Raw genomic sequence first — 24,486 nt, 5'->3', positions numbered from 1 at the left:
AAAAGATCCCACTTCATGTATTCATCGCAAAGAGCAAAACATTTAACTGGACCCCAAATGGAAGACCAGCTTTTGCAGCTGAATATGGGTTATCCAGCCATCTTCTCTGATAGAAAATGAAACAAACAAACAAAAATTAGGCACTGTATAGGCCTACAGACGAGCATAATACGGAGGGTTGGTTGACACTTTCGAGGAAAAAAAACCCCACAATTTCGACTATATTGAAACTGATACATGAGCATTTTATACGTGTTGTTTGTTGTGTATTGCTGTCTTATTGATCTAATTTTGCGGGACTATAATTATGAGATCATTGTGTGTCAGTTTGTCACAAATTGATGAATTGCCATTATGTGGTTGGTGTTGGGGCGTTGTCAGCATGCAATATCATCAAGAAATATGATTACTAGTCGTTGTGTTGTTTGGATGCACTGCTGATTGGACATTGCAATTTGAAATTTATTGAGATGAAAAACAAAGAATACATGAACAGAGAACAATGTAGCACATGTAAACAATCCTAATTACAATATATGCAAGCATTCATTGGTTGTGTTGGCCCTTTTTCCTTTCTTAAAAGTCTCCTCCTTTTTCCTCGTTAAATTGATTGCACGAAGTAGGAACTTGATCGCCTAAAAATGAATTTGAACGCTCCAAACAAGCTCATTGGGACTATCACGTGACTATCGCATGAATTTGAATGCACGAGTAGGAAAGTCAGTGCTCGCATTCTGAAATTGAATGCCCAATCGTGAATTTGATTTCACGAAAACGAAATAGAACGCTCGTAAATGAAATTGATCGCTCGGATTCTGAATTTGAATGCCCCAATATTTTCGCGTGCGTGCGCTGCGTGAATTTGAATGCACATTAATGAATTTCAGTGACAAAAGTATGAAATTGACCGGGGAAACCTATACTAGTATTAGGTCTTCCCATACCTGATGATAAGTAATACGCTTCTAATGCACAGCATTCGTCACCACTGCTGAAAGCATAATCCAGGCTATCGTATACTTTGTGGCGCTGCCTTGCAAATAACGAATCCAATGACAATGCTTTCCACGCTTGAGGACACAAAAGGCTGTGCGACCTTCAGACACCCACGAACGAATCTCAGAAAACTGTGCATACAGTTTGTTAGTTACTCCACGAATTACAATAACTTTGTCCGTTGGATGCCAACAAAACTGAACACATGGAATTCGCAATGAATGAGAGGTACAGGAAATCGAACATCTGGTCTGGAAATCTTTCGACCGTCGAGTTTGAATCATTGGACATAACCCTTTGATGACCCTGTTATGTTCACCATTTAGCGCACCAAGATTGAGAGCGTCACGGGAAAAGCGAACTCTCACAAAAGGTGTTTACACAAACTTTAATAGTAGACCAACATGTGAACACCACGAGTAAACGCACCCTCCATTATCAATAATATGCACAACAGGGAGTAACGTCTCTCTCCGTACTGCTTAACTACATCTCACTTGGCACTTCAGGTTGTATTCCCCGCAGTTCTTTGGTATAATCTTCACCAGTGGCGGGGCCGTCATGGCCGCTGAAGGCGAGACGCAAGTACCCAACTTCACCGGCTACTGGAAATTGGAGCGGAATGACGAAAATTTCGATAAATACCTACAGGAGGTCGGGGTCAACTTCGTCATGAGAAAAGTGATCAAGAATGCCTCCATGTATCAGGACATCGAACAAGACGGCAACAACTTCAAGCTTAAAGTCATGTAAGGTTCATAATTTATCTGCCATTATTTTTATTTGCCCGTAGTCAGACGTAAGAATGACATTCTTTCGTGATTGTTACTTTATATACAGTATATAATATATATATATATATATATATATATATATGAGTTTTATAACGGGTTAAGCGCCATTTTCTTACATCTTAAAGTACCAGGTAAGTCCTAAGCAAGATAGAACCTTTCCAGTGATATATCACTTGTAACATTACAACAATGTTCTTGTCGACAATGTTCTTGTCGACATGATCAAAGATATCATATTTTCACATTATTATCTTTGTCTTTAAGCAGGTTTAATTGCAAATATCTCAAATCAACAAGAATGGAGTTAGCTCGTTTTGCTAGCAAACTCTTCACATAGGCCAACATGTACATATAGATTGTGCACATGCACATACGACGTACGTCGTTGGAGTTTGTGAGTTGGGGTTACATAGTTGTAGGGCGTTCGTGAGTTGTGTTTATTTTATAGCGGAGTGTGCATGTATGCACAGGGTGCCCTTTTGTTACTGTGTATTTAATTGGAAGATAATAGTTTTGATTTAGCTATTGCTTCTGGCCTTACTTCTCTCATGAAGTAAAAGGAATAAAGGTGAACTAAGAGCAAAGTACGGGCACATGGCTCATGCAAACAGATATGTCGATAAGACGGGGAATAGGTTACTTTGAAAAGAAAATACGAACCCCCCAAAAACACGGTTAAATAACCCACATTTGACTTTAGTATATAGGCTTATACGTAACTTTGCATGTCATTTTTAAGCATCTTTGCATGTCATAAGAGAAAAACAAAATAAAAGAATGATTACGAAATTGATAGCGACATGAACTGGGGACATTACCATGGAAAGTTCATCACTACTTCCACTGGAGAAATTAAATTAGGCAATCTACTTCATTTTTTTTTTTTCAGTGGGCTTACATCCATTGCAAATTCAAAGCTCGTCGACAGACTTAAATCACTTCATTGACAAGGCATATAATTAGTGCGGAGACGGTAACAATTTAATAACTTGTTAGTCAGGCAAACAATCATTACACAAGTAGAGAAAATATTGAGAGATCCGTGCAGGAAATAGAAGGACACATCTACAATGATAGAAGGGCCCGGCAGAATGAGAAAGTATAATGCAGACCTAATTTTCCGTTTGTCTTTCCCGCCATAGAAAGCTTAACTCGACATACAACGTCATGATCACTCAGACGTGCCTAACAAAGACAACTCTTACGTATATATGCATAAAGTCTCACTCAGTGCAAGAACAATGCATTGCTCATTTTGTTATGTACTCCAGGGTCACCAGAAACCCCCCATACACACACATACACGCACACTTTTGGCTCCTCCAAAACAAGTCAAAAACAAAACAAAAAACAAACAAACAAAAAGCGAATAGATAATGGCAACAGAAAATCATATAAAATCTATGATGTCTCGAGGGTTCTGTCCGGAGATTCTTCCCGTGGAAGGGAAGGGGTGTCATTGACCAAAAAAAAAAAAAAAAAAAAGAAAAAAAAAAGAAAAGAAAAGAAGATAATGATAATAATAAAAAAATAAAAAAATAAAAAAGAACCAACAACAACAAACAAACAAACGAACAATAACAACAACAACAAAACCATTCCACGACCCCTGTATGCACTGTTTGGTTATACTATCATGAAGCTACAACAACGAGCATGATGAGAGTATCCATGGGACACCTCCCTGGAATGATATGATCCCTATATCTTATAACAATTCGAATCCCTTGCTGTATTTATCACAGTCTCGATGTAATTTCTTCTGGCTGCTGACTCTCGACAGATTGCCCGTTGCGACCCAGGAACTGACCTTCACAGTGGGCGAGGAGTTCGAGTTCTACCACTCTTTTCGGAAGATGACCATTCGACGTATTGCCAAGTAAGGAGCGAGAGTTGTTCACTTCGAATTCATGAAATTGTTATGAGTTGTTCATTTTGTCCAGTCTTCATGCTATCGCGACGAAAGATACTCCAAGCAAACCGCGTAATTTTTATATGAAATAAACGTTTTGGTTTTTTTTTTCTATTTCTTGTTTTATATGATGTTTGATATAAACGACAAAGATGTGCAAGTTAGTCGAAGCAGCACTTCCAGCATAGGTTTAAGCCAGAGATCGGATGAGTAGAAAGTATTGAAGCAGTTGCGACATTTCGAATGTTCTTTTTCCAGTTATACGGATCAAAATCGCATGCAAATACGGTGAGTTGCATAACATTACATGACTTTACCTCATACGTCATTGTAACATTTTTTGTGCATTTGGTATCAACAAGATATATAGGTTTATTGGGGTAAAAATGATTATGTCCACACAAGCGCACCAAAGGAGATTTGTTAGGGGATTAAAAATATATTTCCTTATTCCAGTATCACGACGCGTCAGGTTATTGTTACCAATGTTATTGAATCTTGAAAAGTTTTAAAGCGGAAATAGAAAATAAAATCGTGCAGTTAATACCACCTAATGTCAATGTTCCATTCGACCACAATTTTCCTGTCAACTTGGATATAGTTATGGAATTTTCCTTTTATATCGATGTATAGATCCATTATCATTGACTTTATTTTTCCTTCTCATCCCATCCGGTTATGATGATGATGACATCAAATATTGGTATAGGCCTAATTATCAGTATCATCTTCATCATCACAAGATGTCTCTTGCAGGTCAACATCATGTCAAGTTCCATTCTGGAACCTCGGACTTCTTTACTTCGTTACTAACGATTCTCATCGTCCTATAAGTAATGCTGCTTTTTGAATTGTCTGCACTCGGTAGGCCACACCCAGATCATCCAAGCAGTGTCTTAATGGCCCTGGTGTTGTATAAGTGCTCCTATCTACTTCAACAGGGACTACCTTCATTCATCCACAGGCGGCGAAGTTCCCTGGCAAGGTCCCGGTACTTTTCTGTATCTTTTCCTTCTCCTTCTTGGCTGCTGTGTTGTCACAAGATACAGTGACATCGACGTTCTTACACATCTTCCGACCCCCTTTTACGATGATGATGTCCGGGCGGCCTATGCTGGATGACATTGTCATTTTGGACCTCATAAAGATCGCACAGCATTTTTCACCTACCGGTAGTCATTTTCGGACACTATCTGTAGTTCATGTTCGTATCATTTTGCTCTCACATGCTATTTCATGTTTTTTGTTGTTTTGTACAGCTCCCATTGAACGACTTTTACTAGTTTGTCCTGTCGTCTTTTGTGCATGTTCTCTTTTTGTGCGATTCTGCTGCAATCACGCCGGAATCACACATGATATGTTTCGTATGTGATTATCGATATCATCATTGCTATTACTATATCGGTAGGCACTATCATTATAATTATCGTTATTATAATCATTATCAATAATACTATCATCATTACCATCATCATTATACAGTAGCCAGTATCGTCATCCTGTTCTTTTTCCGGTTGTAGCTGTTTTTATGTGCGTTGTTTTGTTTTATTTTTCTTCCAACACCAGATGGGAGGGAACGGCTCTGGTGACGCGGCCGGTGAGCGATGACAAAGACCCGACGGAGAGGAGAGAACTGGACGGCGAGTTCCTAGTCCTCACGCTGACTAAAGGAAGCGTCTCGACCAAACGATACTTCAAAAGAGCCACGAAGAAGTGATCTACAATGTGCTTTCGTCTGTCAGTCTACCTCTGAAATATTTCCTTCTTAGAGACTAGTTTTGAAAGTCCTGTAATTTCTTTTCCCTATTGTATCCAGGTCTTGTATAAAATATTATATAAAAAAAAACACATTCTCGGCAACTATATACCAACTTCAGAGGTGACTTTTTATTAATGTGTTCTTATTCTGTGACTACAATAAAATGTCATATATCCGTTGCTCTTTGTGCCCAGATTCCAAACAATCAACGTTTTTCAGGGACCGCGGAACCCCTCCTCACACACTGATTTTTAGCTTCTTAAAACCCCACTGAACAGATAAAACATCGGAAAAGCGCAAGAAAACCAACATTGGCGGGTGGGGGGGGGGGGGGAGAGGAGGAGAGGGAACATTGATTCAACCAACAACGAGTAGGCCTACTGTCCCCTGAGCCGAATACCCCCCCCCCCCAACACACACACACACACACAAACAAACAAACAAATACAAAAACGTTCCGCGGCCCCTGCGTTTCCTATCATGTGTAAAATTTTTCATGGGAATGATAATTGTTCTATTATTAGTGTGTATGTATGTGTGTGTGTGTGGGGGGGGGGGGGTGTCAGGGCTAGTGCTAGTGGTTGGGTCAACGAGCAACGAATGGCCAAAAAAAAGTTTATTCTATCACATGAACGTTCTATTTGTTTCATGTCGGAGGGGCAAGGTTTCATCTAAACCAAGAAGAGCAGCCCATTGTACACTTTTTATGAAACATTGATTTTCTTTTTCCACTGATCTGATTGCAAAACACTATACTACCAGCACCTTTTCAGTGGTTAGATTGTGATACAAATCGGGGGGGGGGGGGGGGTTGTAGTGTTTGATAATCTGATCAAATGAGATACACTGTTCACTGCAAAAAGTCCGGTGTTAAAAAGTGAACACCGAGCTGGTGTTAAATTTTCGGTGCTCATTTATGGTGTTAAACTAACACCTACGGGTGTCATTTCCACATTTTAAACTGTTTTTTGAAGAGTTTCTTAGTAACTGCACTTCTTGTTGATTTTTAATTTAAACAAGACGATCAAGAATTTTACTTTAAAATACTAGATTTTTGAAAAAATGTGAAAATAAATTTACACCAAAGTAACACCAGCTGGTGTGGTCCCTTATTGAAGCTGGACGGGTGTTAAACCATTGATATTAACACCAGCAAATATCAAATCAACACCATGTGGTGTCATTTTTGAATTAACACCAGTACAGTGTCAAAATAACACCAGGTAGAGTGTCAAATTAACACCATGAAGTGTCAGGTGAACACTTTTCAACACCATCACAGTGCATTTTTAACACCTGTGGGTGTGGTCCTTTATTGAAGTTTGATCGGTGTTAGATTTAACACCCGTGGTGTTAAATCTAACACCGATGTTGTTACAGTGTTGTTACACTACTCTTTGGAGCTCAGTACTAATAATCACAAAAATGACGATTTGTTTTCCTTAAGTGTGTGTATAAGGACTTACATTATACCAAGATCTATCATTCAAGCAGAAGTAATTTGCATTAAAATGAACATAAATTCCAAAGTGTCAGTTGATTTCTTTTTAATGTTTTAATAAACAGCATTTACATGTTTCTTGATGCCTGTACACGTGTATTTCAGAGTAAATATACTTCAGATACCAAAATTATTCTTGCATAATAATACCCATGTGAAACTTGCTAAAAAAAAATAAGCTACTTGATGGCGGTACATGTATTACAGATTTCAAAATGATAATTTTTCACACAACACAGTACAATGAACATTATGTATCGAGTATAATACCAAGAGCAAGATCTTCATTGCACAAGAGTGATCATCATGGACATATTTATCTGTCTGTGGTCATTATTGCGGGTGCTGTTCGTTATTCCGAAGGTTCGTTATTCCGAAGGTTACATTTTGTTGGCAATTATCAAATACAAACTATGTGCACGTTCATGATTCATTGCACAAACAAAATGAAGAACGAAGACCTTTTTCCACAATACCATGACCTATCTATTACCTGTGAGACATTGATTAAGAGGGTGGATTCAATTATGAAACATTCAAGCTGAAACGATTTCAGTTATCCGCAACACTGAGTTCTAGTCATGTGCCCTCAATATTTCTAAAAGGTTATTAAAATAACTTGATTTAAAAAGAAAAAAAATAGATCAATGTATGAGTACAGCAATGAAATTTGAATCAAAATTGGATTTAGAAAAATAAGGAAATTATGAGATTTAACAAATTAGCTATTTTTTTGCAAAAGAATGGATGTGCAAATGAGTGAGCTGGCAAGTGAACAAAAAACACATTATGCATAGCAAAAGCACCACTAATATGAGTATCATTACCTTCATCGCTTCAAATAGCTAATATGTTAAATTTCAACAATCTCAACATCATTTCATCTCCATGAAGAGAGAAGAATACAATGTATTGCAATATTGACTACTCTGAGCTTTATTTCTCAACTTCTCCTGACTTGATGCCTTCTGCATCTTAGTTGAAATGTTCCTTATCTCCTCCTCAACATGACCACTGATACTTCCAACTATGTAGCTCTACATGAACTACACAGCCATCACTCCTATGTTATTTAACTGCCACTGCCCTCACATCCATTACACGTACCCACAACTACTGAAGACATTGCTGGAGAAGAATAGTTGAACAAATTCATCTAAGTGAAGGGAAGACATGATTTTGATATGCACCAAATACTGTCAAGAATGGACTATTAAATGTGTTTTATATACAGTCTTCATGGTCACACTATTGCACTATATGGTAGCTCATATACACACAGGCATGCACACACACACACACACATACACACACACACACACACACACACACACACACACGCACATACATAAACAAGTTAACAAGATTGCGAAAATCAATTTCACGGTCATTCATCATCTCGAACAGAGATGGGACAAGAACAGGCTGATCTCTTCCGATATCACTTTGTCTGGCATATGCATGTTGCTGGGTGCTGACGGGTAGGAAAGGTTCATGTCCCATGTATCGACAAAGAGGGCGCCAACACCAGAAAAGGCATCGAACATTGCCGCTCTCATCTGGTAAAACATCCAGTCCCGCGCCTTCATCTCCTGCTGCATGTTGACTGGATGTGGGGTCTTCACCACAAACTTCAGACCTGGACACCTCTCTCGCGCAACCAGGAGAGCGTCCCGCACCCCTTCCAGCCACTCCAAGTAGGACCTCCAGGGGTAATTCGGGAAGTGAGCCCACGGGCTGAATACCACCACATGGTTGCAGGAATCTCGGGGAAGTCCAAGGAGAACATCGGCTTCGAACCTGACGACAGAGAGGTTGACAAACACTGCGTGGGGATGCAGTGACAAGGGGTGAAAAATGAATTTGAAGTTTATGTCACTCTGCGTGTCCCTTCTTTCCAGATAGAACGACTTATTTTTGAACTGGTTGTCCTCTGGCTTACTACGACCCAGGGCTTTGACTACAGCCGAGAACCACTGCCTAGTAGTGGAATCTCCAGTGAAGAACACGTTCTGGTGCTTGAGGCAGCTGCGAATGCTTGGACCGCGAAATTCCACCTGGGGGCTGCAGACCAGTGAGTGCCAGCGATTTCCAAACCAAAATCCATCTGAAAATGTGACGGGGAGGTCAGGCTGGCAGGTGGGAAGCAGGAGAAGGTCCCTATCCAAAACCTTGCTTCCTTCACGGGTGGCTGTCAAAAAGATATCATAAACTCAGAAACATGAGATGATGTACACCACTGAACACTCAGTTAAAACAAGATATTAGCCCTCATCTTCTACCAACTTGCTGGACTCGCATCATTCCTCTGTAAGTTGACCTTGACAACTGGTTTTCAGTATGAGCCTGTATGGGCCTGACAACTAGTTTTAGGTGGGAGGGTTATAAAGTATATTATGTTTTCAAAATAAGTCCAATTCACGTACAATTCATAAAAGTAACTTAAACCAAATCTATGGTTATAAATGGGTCCATGTGGTGGTGGACATGAGGATTCACATGCACTTAGGCAATCAAAATTTTCACAATATGTGAACTACTTTTAGATTACCTTTGCCAAAATTTGGGTCATTTTCTATCTCTCATACCAGCAGGGGTAGGGGAGGGGGAGGGGAATTGTCATGGTGGTTACTATATACTGCAGTAATGGACAGCTTTTATCTAGGACACAATTCTACATCCTGAAAACATGAATTCTCGCATCAAGTTCCATTTAAAATTGTGGCATACTAAGTATATGTCACTACTCTGTCCTCTACATTATTCCATGATGCACAAAAAAAGAACAGTTTAAAGGTTGAGATTTACATTCACGACTTTCCTACTGTTTCTGAAGAAGCACATTCTGAGTAGAAAACATTTTCACTATTTGATTTGATTTGTTATTTTGTGTATGTTGAACTGTTATATTTTGTCATTTTGTTGCAGGGCCCCCTAGGATAACAGTGTGTAAACCACTGATGGGGCTACCCTGGGTAAAGAAAACTGAATACATAAATGAATGAATAAATAAATAAACAAACAAATAAATAAATAAATAAAGACATACTGTGTGATTTTAGCATAATTTCTGTGTTACAAAACAGCAAAGGGATGCTTACACTCATGGATGATTTTCAAATTTGATTTCACTCACCCTGGATGGTCACTGAACTTGAAAACTGCAATTTTGCGTGCACGTAACCTCTGCAAACAATGATTACGACAGTGGGAAAAGAGCACACTTTCTTGATGTAAACAATACATTACTGTGAAACATTATGTGCTAGAAGTAGAACCAAATCTATCTATTCACTCCATTATTCTGAATAATTCACTTTAATCATTTTACCTACACAACTTTGAGGAGCCAAGTGACTTTATAAAGGCCCCTCCAAGCTCCTGTATGCATTATAGGTTTATCTTCTCTCGTAATAGTTGAGGATATCTGAGAATAAGATGAAGAGAGTGAGCACAGGTTCACCAAAGTAAGGGGACATGCTCTACTAATGTGGGAACAAGGGAGATGCATGTCAAAAGAAAATGCCCTTGATTCCTTAACTGAAACTTTATTGACACTCAAATCAGTTCTAAAAGTACTATATGGGCAAACAAACAAAAAAGAGAGAGATGACCTCGTAATGCAGGGCTGCAAACATTGACATGTTAAAGTCAGGGAGATTATCTATCTGCTATCTTAGAAGACAATTGTGCATTTGAATTCATCTTGGTGGGCAAAACTGATTACCAAAGCAGAAAGGCCTTCATATTCTTTTGTCACAATTTGAAGAAAATAATTTGAATTTTTCACAGAACCTCCTGCAGATCAGGAAGACTTGGCACCTCAAGTAGTATCATGCATGTCATACATTTATTCCAGTTAACAGGAAGTGTTGGACCAACAAGAGAAACTGATGGCATTTATTCATTTGAACCAATATTCTCTTCTCCGCTGGAGGATTTATTCAACAAGCCCCTGCCTCTCCTGTTTACTTTGTTGTACTTTTTTTACAACTGGCAATGATATAGTACGAAGGCCCAAAACTCAACAATTGATGCATTGTTGAATAATTCACAAATCTTTGCTACATTGCAGAGCGTTTGTTGCAAAGTCTGGGTTTTGTATAAACCGAGACCTCCAATGTCAGGTCAATTCAGGTCTGAGACACTGTTTTTACATTCACATTCTCAAATAAAGAAGTAAGGTATGAATTTGCTAATAATATAGACTTCTTACTCTTGAAATAAGTAGGCCTTCTCTTTGGGGAGAACTCGCTCAAACTGGTTCCTGTATGTTGTCGTTCCCCTCAAGCCCCTCAGGGTGTTACATGGCAGACTAGGCGGTGGTGAGCATAGGATACGTGTTTGGAATAGCGCCCTCACTGGCCTGTACTCGCATACTTTGGACCATTCACCACTGTAAGCCACCCAACAAAGGGAATTTTCCGTCCGCTCTGCAGATGTAAACATCCCTTCCCATTGCACTTTCTTTTCTTCGTGTCTGAGAAAATAAGAATCACAACAGTTATGCGATGATGCTGTTATGGGGAAAATCCTGATACAATTACATCATATCATGAGCTCAAATGATCGTGGAGTTATTGGTTAAGGACAGAGCGTAAAAAAAGATGACACACTAGTAGATCAAAACAAATAATCAGTGATTCCTTTCAATCAAAACAGCTGTCATTTCTCACATTCAAAGTGACAGCAGAGAAATATTCAGTTTTATACAAGGGACTCCTGATATAATGAAGTCCTTGGGACCGACAGTTTTCTTTTGTTATATCGAAATATCAATGTAGGCAAAACAGTAAAGTATACAAAGATGTATAGATGATAACTTTGGGACCTGAACTTTAACTTTGTTATAACAAAAATTTTGTTATGCAGCAATTTTTGCTATAATGGGATTTACTGTATTAAAACTGTGAACATTGTATCACAAGATAATAAAAAGATTCATCAATGTGATTCATTGATACATCGAAAACACAGATTAAACTAAATACTATATAATATCCCAAACCATGTTTTGTTAACCAATCAAGTCTTGGTAGACAATTTCATGAGTGATTGAATCAAATAGAAAACATCTGCAATGAAATGAGAAATAAACATCACAAAATATCGGGACAAAAGTTGGTGATTTCCAACCAGCGAGTCGTTTATTTCACGAATATAAGTCAACTTGCATAACGTGCAAAAATGAAAACGCAGGATAAATGTGCCACATTTCCTGTGTATCATTGAATTCAATTCTTGCAGCAATAAACACTTTGGGCAGACTGTACAACAAGGATACTTACAGGGGACTCTATTAACTACGTCATACTGTCAAAACAGGATGATAAAAATCACTGCTCTAAGAGCAAGAAGCAAAAACCAACCGAAAAGAGCCCCTGAGGTAGTCCACAGCCTCACTCGGATGGACCAGAGTCACATTCACTTGCACCTTGCCGGCCCAGCCTGCCAAAAAGTACAAGCTGTACGTCCCATTGTCGTGGTCGACAATCCTTGCCGCAGTGCTTGCCTGCATGGACAAAAACGAAGGAAAGTGGCAAAGGCGAGCGCGTTACGCTGAGATCATCTGCTCAAGATATCTCACAAAAAGAAAATGCTATTATTTCGTCTTCTTGCACTTCTTTTTATCAGGAGTGTTTCATACCAGTGAAAGACTGGTAAGTACGTGTAAAAGCATCCCGTCATAGATCATCAGATGAGGCCCAACAGCGTAGCCAGGATTTGATCTTAGGGGGGGGAGGGGCGGTTAGTCTGCGAGGGAGCGAAGCGACCGAGCCCGAGCGAGCGGAGCGAGCGAGGGGGGAGGGTGTGGGAGGGGGGTGTCCCCCCTCCCACGGTAAGAACTTTTTGCATTTTGATGTTGTAAATGGTGCAATTTGATGCATGTTTTTGCGCGTTTTATCGACGTGAAACAGTCCCACTTGTTTAAGGTTGCAGTATATTTTGATGTAGATTATCATTGAATAATTTGCCTATAATATGGTATAATCAAAATACACTTCTTGTATTACTTCTTTTCACTGAATATCATGAACGCGACTGAACCCGAGCGAAGCGACCGAGCCCGAGCGAGCGGAGAGAGCGAGGGGGGGGGGGTGGGAGGGGGTTGTCCCCCCTCCCACGGTAAGAACTTTTTGCATTTTGATGTTGTAAATGGTGCAATTTGATGCATGTTTTTGCGCGTTTTATCGACGTGAAACAGTCCCACTTGTTTAAGGTTGCAGTATATTTTGATGTAAATTATCATTGAATGATTTGCCTATAATATGGTATAATCAAAATACACTTCTTGTATTACTTATTTTCACTGAATATCATGAACGCGACTGAACCCGAGCGAAGCGACCGAGCCCGAGCGAGCGGAGAGAGCGAGGGGGGGGGGGGGGGGGGAGGGTGTGGGAGGGGGGTGTCCCCCTTCCCACGGTAAGAACTTTTTGCATTTTGATGTTGTAAATGGTGCAATTTGATGCATGTTTTTGCGCGTTTTATCGACGTGAAACAGTCCCACTTGTTTAAGGTTGCAGTATATTTTGATGTAGATATCATTGAACAATTTGCCTATAATATGGTATGATTTAAATACACTTCTTGTATTACTTATTTTCACTGAATATCATGAACGCGACTGAACCCGAGCGAAGCGACCGAGCCCGAGCGAGCGGAGAGAGCGAGGGGGGGGGGGGGGGGAGGGTGTGGGAGGGGGGTGTCCCCCCTCCCACGGTAAGAACTTTTTGCATTTTGATGTTGTAAATGGTGCAATTTGATGCATGTTTTTGCACGTTTTATCGACGTGAAACAGTCCTGTGTAGATTATTATTGAACAATTTGCCTATAAAATGGTATAAGTTAAATACACTTCTTGTATAAATTCTTTTCACTGAATATCATGAACGTGACTGAACCCGAGCGAGCGGAGCGAGTGAAGGGGGAGGGGAGGGTGTGGGAGGGGGTGTCCCCCCTCCCACGGTGAGAACTTTTTGCATTTTGATGTTGTAAATGGTGCAATTTGATGCATGTTTTTGCGCGTTTTATCGACGTGAAACAGTCCTGTGTAGATTATTATTGAACAATTTGCCTATAAAATGGTATAAGTTAAATACACTTCTTATATAAATTCTTTTCACTGAATATCATGAACGTGACTAAACCCGAGCGAGCGGAGCGAGTGAAGGGGGAGGGGAGGGTGTGGGAGGGGGTGTCCCCCCTCCCACGGTGAGAACTTTTTGCATTTTTATGTTGCAAATGGTGCAATTTGATGCATTTTTTGCGTGTTTTAACGAGTTGAAACAGTCCCACTTTTTTAAAGTTGCAGTATATTTTGATGTAGATTATCATTGAACAATTTGCCTATTTAATGGTATAGTTTAAATACACTTCTTGTATTAATTCTTTTCACTGAATATCATGAACGCGACTGAACCCGAGCGAGCGGAGCGAGCGAGGGGGGAGGAGAGGGGGAGTCACCCCTCCCACGGTGAGAACTTTTTGCATTTTGATGGTGCAAATGGTGAAATATGATGCATGTTTTTGCGCGTTTTATCGACGTGAAACAGTCCCACTTGGATGTAGATTATCATTGAACAATTTGCCTATAAAATGCTATCACTTAAATACGCTTCTTGTATTAATCCTTTTCACTGAATATCATGAACGTGACTGAACCCGAGAGAGCGGAGAGAGCGAAGGGGGAGGGGAGGGTGTGGGAGGGGGTGTCCCCCCTCCCACGGTGAGAACCTTTTTGCATTTTGATGTTGCAAATGGTGCAATTTGATGCATGTTTTTGCGTGTTTTAACGAGTTGAAACAGTAAAGTTGCAGTATATTTTAGTGTAGATTATTATTGAACAATTTGTCTATAAAATGGTATCATTTAAATAATCTTCTTGTATTAATTCTTACACTGAATATCTTTTTATTATCATGAACACTGTCTGTTCAGCAGTCAAACAGAAAAAGCATGCACAAGAGGGTGTTTGATAGGGGAATATCCCCTCCAACACGAAGGTGATTTTGCATTTTCAGACCTGAAATTCAGCGATCTGTTGCAAATTGTTGGTGCAATACTTTTTCATCGAAGTGATAAAATCACAGAATTTAGCTCTTATTCCGAATGTGCACCATCTGTGTGTACACTGTATGTATAAAGTCTAGTGAGGTAGAGCTTAGGGGAAGGGGGATTCCTCCTCCCGCTCGCGGAGCTTTTGCGTTTTTAGAATTGAAATAAAGCGATCTGGGTAGAGCCACAGTCTACTTCTATGCATGGCGGAAGGGGGGGGGGGGAGGGGCGGGCGAGCAGGGAGAAGGCGTGGGCGAGTGTTATCCCCACCCCAATTCCATTCCGATTGAGCTTTTGCCTTTTTAAGGTTGAAATTGAGATATCTCGTCTACGCACATTTGATGGAATCAACATTTGGAAAATCACACACACACACACACACACACACAAAAAAAAAACTGATGGGGGGGGGGGGACTGAGGGAGGAAAGGGTCGATTAAAAGGGGAAATTCCCCTTATACATGAGGGAACCTTGAGTTTTCCGAATATAAGTGATAAGTCTTGTGCACTCAGAATTATTCATAATTTTTTGTAAATCTAAAAAGTGTACCAAGCTATGGAAAGAGGCACAGAGGGGGAGGGTTTGGGAGGGGGTATCCCCCTCCCAAGCACGAGAGATTTTGCATATTTTGAATTGAAATTCAACGATCTGGTGCACACTTTGAGTGAAATATTAAAAAAAAAAATCTTATTTGATGAAAGGTTCCAAAGGAGACCCGCTTCATGTGCATGCATACAGTATACACGCATTTTTTTTTCCGCCTCCCAAATCCCCGGTCCAAATCTTAGGGGGAGGGGGGCGATCGCCCCCATCGCCCCCCTGGCTACGCCAGTGATGAGGCCGTAAGTGCAATAACCCACATCATGTCCAATGTTTTGTTTCATGCATCTATTGAGGAAAAAAAACCAGAACATAATAGGACTAATGGGAGAATTTTTTTTCAAATTGATTAGAATGCAAAATAACAATGTTCAAAATCTGTCAAGTTTTAAAACAGTGATATACAGCAGTCATTATGTTAATCAGACAAGGAGATACAGTTCGTGGTCTCTGCACACGTGTTTGATTTACAAACACATACATCTCCTGAAATTTCTTTGCGACAAAACAAAAACAAAAACAAACACCCATATATTGTATCCTTTGTTGTGTTGATGTAACTTTTCAAGGGAAAATGTCGCACTTAATTAATCAGTCAAAATCATGATATTTATATTTCAGTGCACAAACTGACACTGGACTTGTGACTTAATGACACCGTCCCCTCAGCTAATTTGCATATAATGCAATTGCCATTAATATCCCTACTCAGTGAAAGCGTGTGAAACTCATAACTTCCGTAACTTTTAAAGTTTCAATTCCACCTTGATAAAACCTCAAAGATTTTGCTCCTTTAATTTGATTACATTCTTTTCATAAGGTCAACATGACAATGGTGTGAAACATGTGTCAATCTTTGAGATATTTTCCTGATCTGAACATTTGCCACTGCCAAAGCACAAATGAATCGAGGGTGACTACATTAAAAGTATGTCTCCAGAAAACAAAATGTACCAAAGAGAGAAGAGACTGCTATGCTATTTTTCAATTTTCCCATAATACACAGCAAATGGGAAAAAAAAATAAAGTGTCATGCAATGCTTTACATATTTCAGATTATAACAACTGCTGCACAGAGCAAATTCTGACTCATTCAAGATGGATAATCATATCAGACACAGAGTGAGGAATATTAAAAACACACACACACACACACACACACAAAATACCCACTCAACATTAATAGCATTAATCTACCTTTAGTTTAGGTGTTTGTAGAACAGCGTACCAGAAATCACCGCCCCGATACCGAGCTCGCCCATTGGCATCCTTGGCAAAGAGATGGTAGTGTAGAGTATCGCCTACGCTTGGATGCTGTGGAGATATCAGTTCATAGTCGCTAGTGACCGCTGAAGTAAGTCCCATTGATAAGGGCTGCACATCCACAGCAACAAGTGACTGACCAATGGAGCCCTTGGCGATGGGCTCATCTGGATATGGTCTCCTGCGCGTAGTATTCCAAGGTGATAGAATATGGCGCCACCTGGTCTCAAGCCCCCTTTTTGTAAGATCACTGTTACAAGTGTTCGTTGATGTCACGGGTGCATCAACATGACCAAACTGTGAATAGAGAAATGAAATGATTAAAAATCAAAAGAAAAATATCACACCTGTTGGGATTAACAAATTATGGTTATTGACCTAATGAGCAAGATAAGACATTGATGTGCAGAGAATCATTTTACATTGAAACAGTGTGTTGTGCCATCCTCACAGAATCTCACAAATCACAAGCACTATATGCAAGCATTACCTGTGTGCATCACACATATACATAAATGTACATACACATACTCACAAATTAGAGACCATTAACCTGTCATTTGATTGAAAGAGAAACATGCTCTTCAATCATTCTATCCAATGTGGTGTGTCCCTCACTGAACTAAATCTATGGAAACCAACATTTTTGCAGATATAATGTACATATGGGGAAGAATATACCTTTTGAATACTTTAAATAGACCTTGATGCAACTTACTTGTGCTCTTTCATTGTATGCTATATAAACTAACTAATACTTCTTCTTCAGAGGTGCTAAAAGCTACACCAATTACATTATTCCTCACCTATTCATGTAAAAAAAAGAATTGTTTGGTTTTCGAATAGAAAGAGACAGGAGATAGACTTTTCTCCCACATAGGATTCTGGACCTGTTAAAAGTTTGTCTGATAAGAAAGAGTGAACTTTTTCTAGCACAACGGTTGAAATTTGATCAAAATTTGAATAATATCAGGGAAATTATGAAATATTATGGAGTTTCACTTATTTCACACACAAAAAAGTTCAGTTGATATGAAAAGAAATATATATTTCGCAGTTTATTTCCAGACATTAGACCAAATCTATTATATTATCAGTATAGACTTATCCTTGATAGACATTTAAACCGAACTTAACCTAGCTTTGACTCTTATCATTAAAATACATGTTTTTTTTTATTTCATTCCAACCATTCCACCAAATGATATGACCAATGCACTTCTGAACTGATGTTGTGGCACAAGAACGACAATTCTTACTGAAGTTCAGTGACCTTTGACCCATCACTACAGCAATGTTTACGCAACTGTTTGCTGACTATCTTCCACCCTATCCACTCGATTTACATTGGACACTCAAAGTGGAAGTAAAGACTTAAATGTGTTATTTTCTTCTTCCTAGAGTATGGCTGCCTCTGACCTTGACCTTTGACCACTTGATTTCATGGAAGTAATTGTCCATTTATTTGTACAATTCCTATCAAATAATTACTGGACAATATTCAAACTTTATTTTTTTTTCACTTTCTTTCTTCAACAGAATGTATAAGAAACAATATCATGAATTTGACATGCGAATCGTTGTAAATATATATAACTAGACAGGATTAACAACATGTTCTTGTCTACATGATCAGTAAAATAAAGATACATACACTCTATATACACCCTGAGGAGAAAAAAAGTGGAGGTACCCATGCACTCAAAAGACTCAAAAACACTCAAAATGACCCTGCACCACAAAACCAAAAAAGAAAAGTCGCAATACACACATGGATTTTTAGTTAAGGACAGATTCTGAAAGAGCAGACTTTAAGATTTAAAATGATGTACATGTATAACTCAATTCAAATGGACATCCTAACCTATCTAGATATTGAAAAGAAAACACAAACTGTGGAAAAGTGTTTACTGAGAAAAGAGGCTCTAAAGTATACGGATTATTTAAGCGTTTTGATATCAAATACGGAGTCGTGCAAGAGAGATGCGCAGTGAATGGGACAAAAAATAGGATATAAAACTCCACAGCATAAACAATGAAAGGATTATCAGAGTAAGCCGAAATTGGTCATATTCTATATCAACACATTCCATTCATGACTAATGGCAACTTTCACAGAAGTAGCATCATCCTTTCAAAAGTTATTAGAGTTGAAAGTGAAGAGTGTGTAAAGGGTTTTTAAGAAATGAAACGTTTACTCTAAGACACACCTAATCACGTTGTTCTACAAAAAAAAAGTTCTAGAAAAACTGCTAACAAGACAATTTCCCATTCAGTTTATGATCCCAGACCTTACCATGATGGAGATGACGTCTTTCTCTTTCAGAAAACATGAGAAACTAAAAATTGACTATGCTGACTCATATCACCTATTTTGAGTACTGACACAAAATCAGTGTGTGCAACTTTTTGTTGGTTTTTGGATGCAGGGTCACAAATGAGACTTATGCTATTTAATGGTTATATAATGTAATATATATATATATATATATATATATATATATAGGATACATATGAAATATATATATATATATGTATATATACGAAGAAAGAGTCTCAAGTACGCGATGGATCCAACGATATCTACATCTATATCTACATCTATATCTATATTTATATCTATATACACTCAGCAAAAAAAGAAAGTAAACACTCTCTCGAGTTCAAAATTTTCATAGAAGATTTTCATGAAAATCAATATATTTTATACCATATTAAAGGTAATTTAAATGGCTATCAATCTAGTAGGTCAATATAAAAAGAAACTTTACGCATGAGTGAACACATTTTTTTTATCCTCCAAATCACAAAAGTAAAATTTGCAAAAATTGACGTATTGTCTTTCATTTGCAAATGCCCTTTAAAACAACACTAATAACAAAAGACCAGTTTAACACAATGAGAGACACAAAGAAATGGCCAAAATAAGTTTATATTCTCTTAATCTCTTTATAACCTCAAACAAAATAAAAGTGGGAAACTTCAGGGCGGAAAATAAGAATTTGTAATGAACTACAACTTCAAGTGTCATAGGGAGTAAGGGCACGAAGATGATTAAATGAACAAAATATCTTTATTTCATTCATTCAATTTAGTAATTTAAGAATTCATAAGAAAAATTCAAGAACCAAATATAATTTACAATTTTCCTAATTTGAATATTCAATTCAAAATTCTACCACTTTTGTTAATGTTGCTTATTCTCTCATTTCATGTGAATTTGGATTTGACAGAACATTCTTCATTTTCCTCCATTATTTTTAGCCTTTATTGATCTTTTGGGCTTTAAAGAATTTATAGAGATCATAGGTATATTTTTGCAACTGAATCCATGTTCATCATTGTGTCAAATTTGTCTTTTGTTCTTATTGTTTCATGGTAGAGCATTTAGGCATGAATGACAACTTGATCATTTTTGCAATTTTCACGTTTGTGCCTTGGAAGAAAAAAAACAAAGGTGTTCACCCATGCGTAAAGTTTCCCTTTTTATTGACTTATGAAGTTGATAGCCAATTAAATTACCTTTCATATGGTATATAATACGTTAACATTTCACCAAACATTCTATGAGTAATATAAACTTGAAAAAGTGTTAACTTTCTTTTTTTTTTTTGCTGAGTGTATATATATATATATATATATATATATATATATATATATATATATACATTCATTTTCATAGGGACCTAGGAACACACACACATGAAAAAAAAATCCAGCGAGGAGTTTTTCACTGCATGATCACTGTTTGATAATCTATATGTTTAAAACTAACTTCACGGTGAAAGATTTACACTTTTTTTCTTTCAGGTATATTACATGAGATGGATAATGACAGCTGGAATTTTTAGGGACCTAGGAACATCTTTTTTTTTTTGGGGGGGGGGGAGATTAAAAAAAAATCTAAGGACAGAACCTTCGACAGGAAGTCATGGGCAATATTGTGGGGTTTTTTTTTTCTTCTTCTTCTTCTTCTTCTTCTTCTTCTTCTTTATTTTAACCCGTTAAGGAAGGACTGGTTTTTGCTACAACACGCATTTCCCATAGACCCTGCCCGAGTATACTTGAGACACGTCTTCAAAATGATAAGCCTGAAACTAATAGTATAGGTTTTCCCGGCCAATTTCGCATTTTTGTCAGTCCATTTGACAGAAAGTTCATCCAATTAAGCAAAACCCCTCGTTATCTCACAGTCTGTCACAAAATTGTAACTTGTGCGTTCAATTTAGCATTTCGATCCTTGAAATTTGCACGTGTGGCTTTCGAATTCGTAAAAAGGGTATTCAAATTGGCTGGTACTCTACGTTCATTCAAATTCACCATCACTCGCCGAAAAGGGCATTTGAATCATTCAATTTCGCGAAGGGGCAGTCAGATTCCAAACATTTTCATCATCAAATTTACGTCGTGATATTTATTTTTTGAAAAGGTGAGGACATTTGAACGGGTGTTTCTTTATATGACTTTTTGTTTCATCCACACACTGTCGAAGCAGTAAAGGTATCATATTTTTGACCCTATATAACTCGAGTTTGTTGTTCTGTAACACCCATTTTCTTTCATACATCTCATTATAGGCCTAGATGTACCAATACTTCAGTTTAATTTCATCCGATCTTCTTACAGTCATGACAGCATAAGTTAGATACAGACGTATATCTCAAGAAGAGAGAGAAAGAATGTTATTATAGGAACATTAATGTTGATGATCATAACCTTGACTTCCTAAAACTGGCCCACACACTCGGAATCAAGATAAATTGTGCCCACATGCACTTCGGACTGGCAGATTCAATAAGCACATTGGAAAAAAAATGGTGCCAAAATCTCTAAAACGAATACGAAAATATGAAGTTATGATGCTTACAAAATGATAGCTATGTTGAAAAAAAAAATAGCATAAGCATGCGTGCTAAATTGACTGCAAATATGTTAAACAACAATTGGATTCCCCAAAATGAATTTCGAATGAACGCACACAGCATATACGTGATCACGTGAATTTATCATTCTAAACTGAATGACCAAATAACGAAATGGTGCTTGTTTTACGAATTTAAATTGATAAAGTGTGGATTAGAATGAGGTTAAAGGTAATTTGAATGTTCCAAAATGAATTTCAATGAAGAGATCATAAAATTGAAATAACGAACATCTACGCTAAATTCTGCTTTGTATTGAATGCAGCAATAAGGAATTGGACTGACAAAAGTTCGAAATTGGCCTGGAAAACCTAAAGTAGAAAGTGTGGGGGGCAGTTGTGATTTTCTCCCAGAGAAATTGTAGACATCCCAACTGCAAAGTAGACAACATCGGTATCCTGTTTTAGAGCGCAGTTTTGTACTGACACAAGTAGTTCACACAAGCAGGAAATACAAAATCAAGATCACGCCAGCAGCTATGCAGTTGCTGAGGAGTCGGGACACACATCTATGCCTTTGCCTACAAGATTACTAATAACCGTCTGCTTGTGTGGTAATGTAGCAGCAGTAGCAGCAGGCAAGGCGAGGACATGGGCTGATTATGCACCTACATGCAGATCCACTAATAGTATTCATTCGAGTACGTGGGAAGGGATGCCGTGTAGTATAAGATCGCCGTTTGTCTCGTTGTAGGAGCGATCGACTTATTTCCTTTTGACTGAGACCGACAGAAATCAAATCAGTGCAGATACTTCAATTCGAAATAATGATCTCAATAAACATCGGTAAAATCGACCTACGTCGACAGTACGGCGAGATGAGAATGACATATTATTTGCTAGATAGACATTTTGTTCGGTTACGGTACACACACAGTGATGCATGCATGGGTGGCTGAATTATGTAATGTGATGAGAATGAGGAATGACACGAAGGAGTTATCACTGCTTCATACTCACCCATTTTTGTCTGATGTGCAGAAGGGATAATATAAGAGCCAGATTGATGACGAGAAAGACGAAGAAAAGGGCTTTGATATTCCTGAAACCGCAAGGCGCTTGCATCGTTGCATTTATTACAAGTCACTACGCTACGTAGAAAGGAATGAGCATCTGTACCTATCATTCGCACCGCAGTCTGCACTTGACCGACCTCTATATCCTATACAGTCAGCTTCCTTAGAGTGTACTCCTTGGAGACGGGAGCGTCGAGCCGCATGAACGCATCAAACAAACCATGTGATGATTAGTAGTGAGATGTTTTGGCAGGGCAGCATCACTATGCCTAGCAGTGGCTTTTAGTTCTCCTTTGTTTAGTTTTGTGTTTTTTTTGTGTGTGTGTTTTGTCTGTTTGTTCATTTTCCATCTGAGAAGATGGCTGGATAGCCCATTTTCAGCTCTGCTAAGCTGGTCTTCCATGGGGTCCAGTTGGATGTGAGGCGGGACCACTTCACCGGGTCAAAACACCCTGCTCTTTGCGAGCCCTTCCTTGACGTTACCTCAAGCTAGGAGTAGATGCGTGGCCCATGCAAAGGAACTGGATTACGTTATTGAACTTGAACCAATAGGGTTCGCATCATCCCACATCGCATGATAAATAGGGATTTACTTTTTAATGACTATATACTAAAGAGACATTAAAGGCATAATTTACCATTTGCAGATAAAACAAAAACCCAGCTTTAGTGCTTCAAAATACGCTTGTAGTTCTAAAATGTGAGTCAAGGATAGAAACAATCTATGTAAGAATTTGAATCAGTATAATCAATAATGTTATAGTATATAAAAGTAGTTAAATATACAAAATGTTAACAATGGTTATAATAAAATGTCTCTATAGACTAAACAGTCTATAATATCATGGTTCTAAATATTGAGAAAAATAATGATATCTCCTTATACTTTAGGCTATATTGTAAATTTTTTATCTTGTAGGATGTCTTGTGATACACCTGACCTACACACATGCATCAAAATATGTGATATCTCAACAATTTTTAAATCACTGCTCCCAATGGTAAACAGTACCTTAAATGGTGAGGACAAATTGTTAAATATTTTGAAAAGTGATTAATCACATAGGGCTTATTCAAAGAGTATTATAAATACAGTCTCTTTCGTAGGACTTTTATTTTTTTTTGTGTGTAGATATGAAAATTTAGTTGGTAGGCATGATATTAGGAAATTTTGTATATACGATTGTATTTATGAGTTCAGTGTTTTAGTGCTCGCAGGAGGTGCCTGTATGTAACGTTTCTGTACACGTTATGTTTGTGTAATGTTTTCACATATTTTGTATAATATAATGCTTTTGAACTCGCATACCCCAAATGGGGTGATTGATGAGTCAATAAACTTTCAACTTTCAACTTTCAACAGCCGCACATGCAGCGCGCCCGGCCCTCGTTCTTCAGCACGTCCAGACTTACTGATATGCACTTTGACACTTCCAATTTCGTGGGTAACAAGTGGGTCTATGTATTACAAGTACTCGCACTGCAAACACATTCAGAGGACTTTTTGCTCATATGATGTTTGACGGAAAAAATAATAATAATAATGATAATAATAATGATAATAATAATGATAATAATAATAATAATAATAATAATAATAATAATAATAATAATGATAATAATAATCAATAAATAGATAACAATAATGAGATGAAATATCAACAA

At 38.2% G+C, this 24,486-nt stretch overlaps 2 protein-coding genes across 2 annotated transcripts; one reads left to right on the top strand and one right to left on the bottom strand.

Moving 5' to 3' along the window:
* Positions 1-1,469: 1,469 nt before the first annotated feature.
* LOC139745499 (fatty acid-binding protein-like) lies at positions 1,470-5,419 on the top strand. Its single transcript, XM_071655891.1, has 3 exons — positions 1,470-1,745; positions 3,574-3,669; positions 5,269-5,419. The coding sequence occupies exons 1-3, from the start codon at positions 1,558-1,560 to the stop codon at positions 5,417-5,419; spliced, it is 435 nt and encodes a 144-aa protein (XP_071511992.1). The 5' UTR covers positions 1,470-1,557.
* Positions 5,420-8,356: 2,937 nt separating this feature from the next.
* Positions 8,357-23,024, bottom strand: LOC139708381 (NXPE family member 1-like). The gene is made up of 6 exons (XM_071620336.1): positions 22,974-23,024; positions 16,819-17,181; positions 12,332-12,474; positions 11,179-11,442; positions 10,099-10,148; positions 8,357-9,153 (listed from the first exon to the last, which is right to left on the bottom strand). Exons 1-6 carry the CDS (start codon positions 23,022-23,024, stop codon positions 8,357-8,359), a joined length of 1,668 nt encoding a protein of 555 aa, XP_071476437.1.
* Between the last annotated feature and the right edge of the window lie 1,462 nt (positions 23,025-24,486).

This window comes from Diadema antillarum, unplaced genomic scaffold, assembly GCF_040938485.1.
Source record: "Diadema antillarum isolate AM-2024a unplaced genomic scaffold, OU_Dant_1.0 scf00000036, whole genome shotgun sequence".
Lineage (NCBI taxonomy): Eukaryota > Metazoa > Echinodermata > Echinoidea > Diadematoida > Diadematidae > Diadema > Diadema antillarum.
The sequence above is the reverse complement of the archived record's forward strand: the minus strand, read 5'-3'. Positions and strand labels throughout refer to the sequence as shown.

Coding starts and splice junctions, on each gene's coding strand:
- LOC139745499 (XM_071655891.1), top strand. CDS start 1,558: ATGGCCGCTGAAGGCGAGACGCAAGTACCCAACTTCACCGGCTACTGG. Junction 1,746..3,573: donor AACTTCAAGCTTAAAGTCAT/GTAAGGTTCATA, acceptor GACTCTCGACAG/ATTGCCCGTTGCGACCCAGG. Junction 3,670..5,268: donor ACCATTCGACGTATTGCCAA/GTAAGGAGCGAG, acceptor TTCCAACACCAG/ATGGGAGGGAACGGCTCTGG.
- LOC139708381 (XM_071620336.1), bottom strand. CDS start 23,024: ATGCGGCTCGACGCTCCCGTCTCCAAGGAGTACACTCTAAGGAAGCTG. Junction 11,443..12,331: donor TACCTCAGGGGCTCTTTTCG/GTTGGTTTTTGC, acceptor TTATTTTCTCAG/ACACGAAGAAAAGAAAGTGC. Junction 9,154..10,098: donor AAGTTCAGTGACCATCCAGG/GTGAGTGAAATC, acceptor TCTTTTTGACAG/CCACCCGTGAAGGAAGCAAG.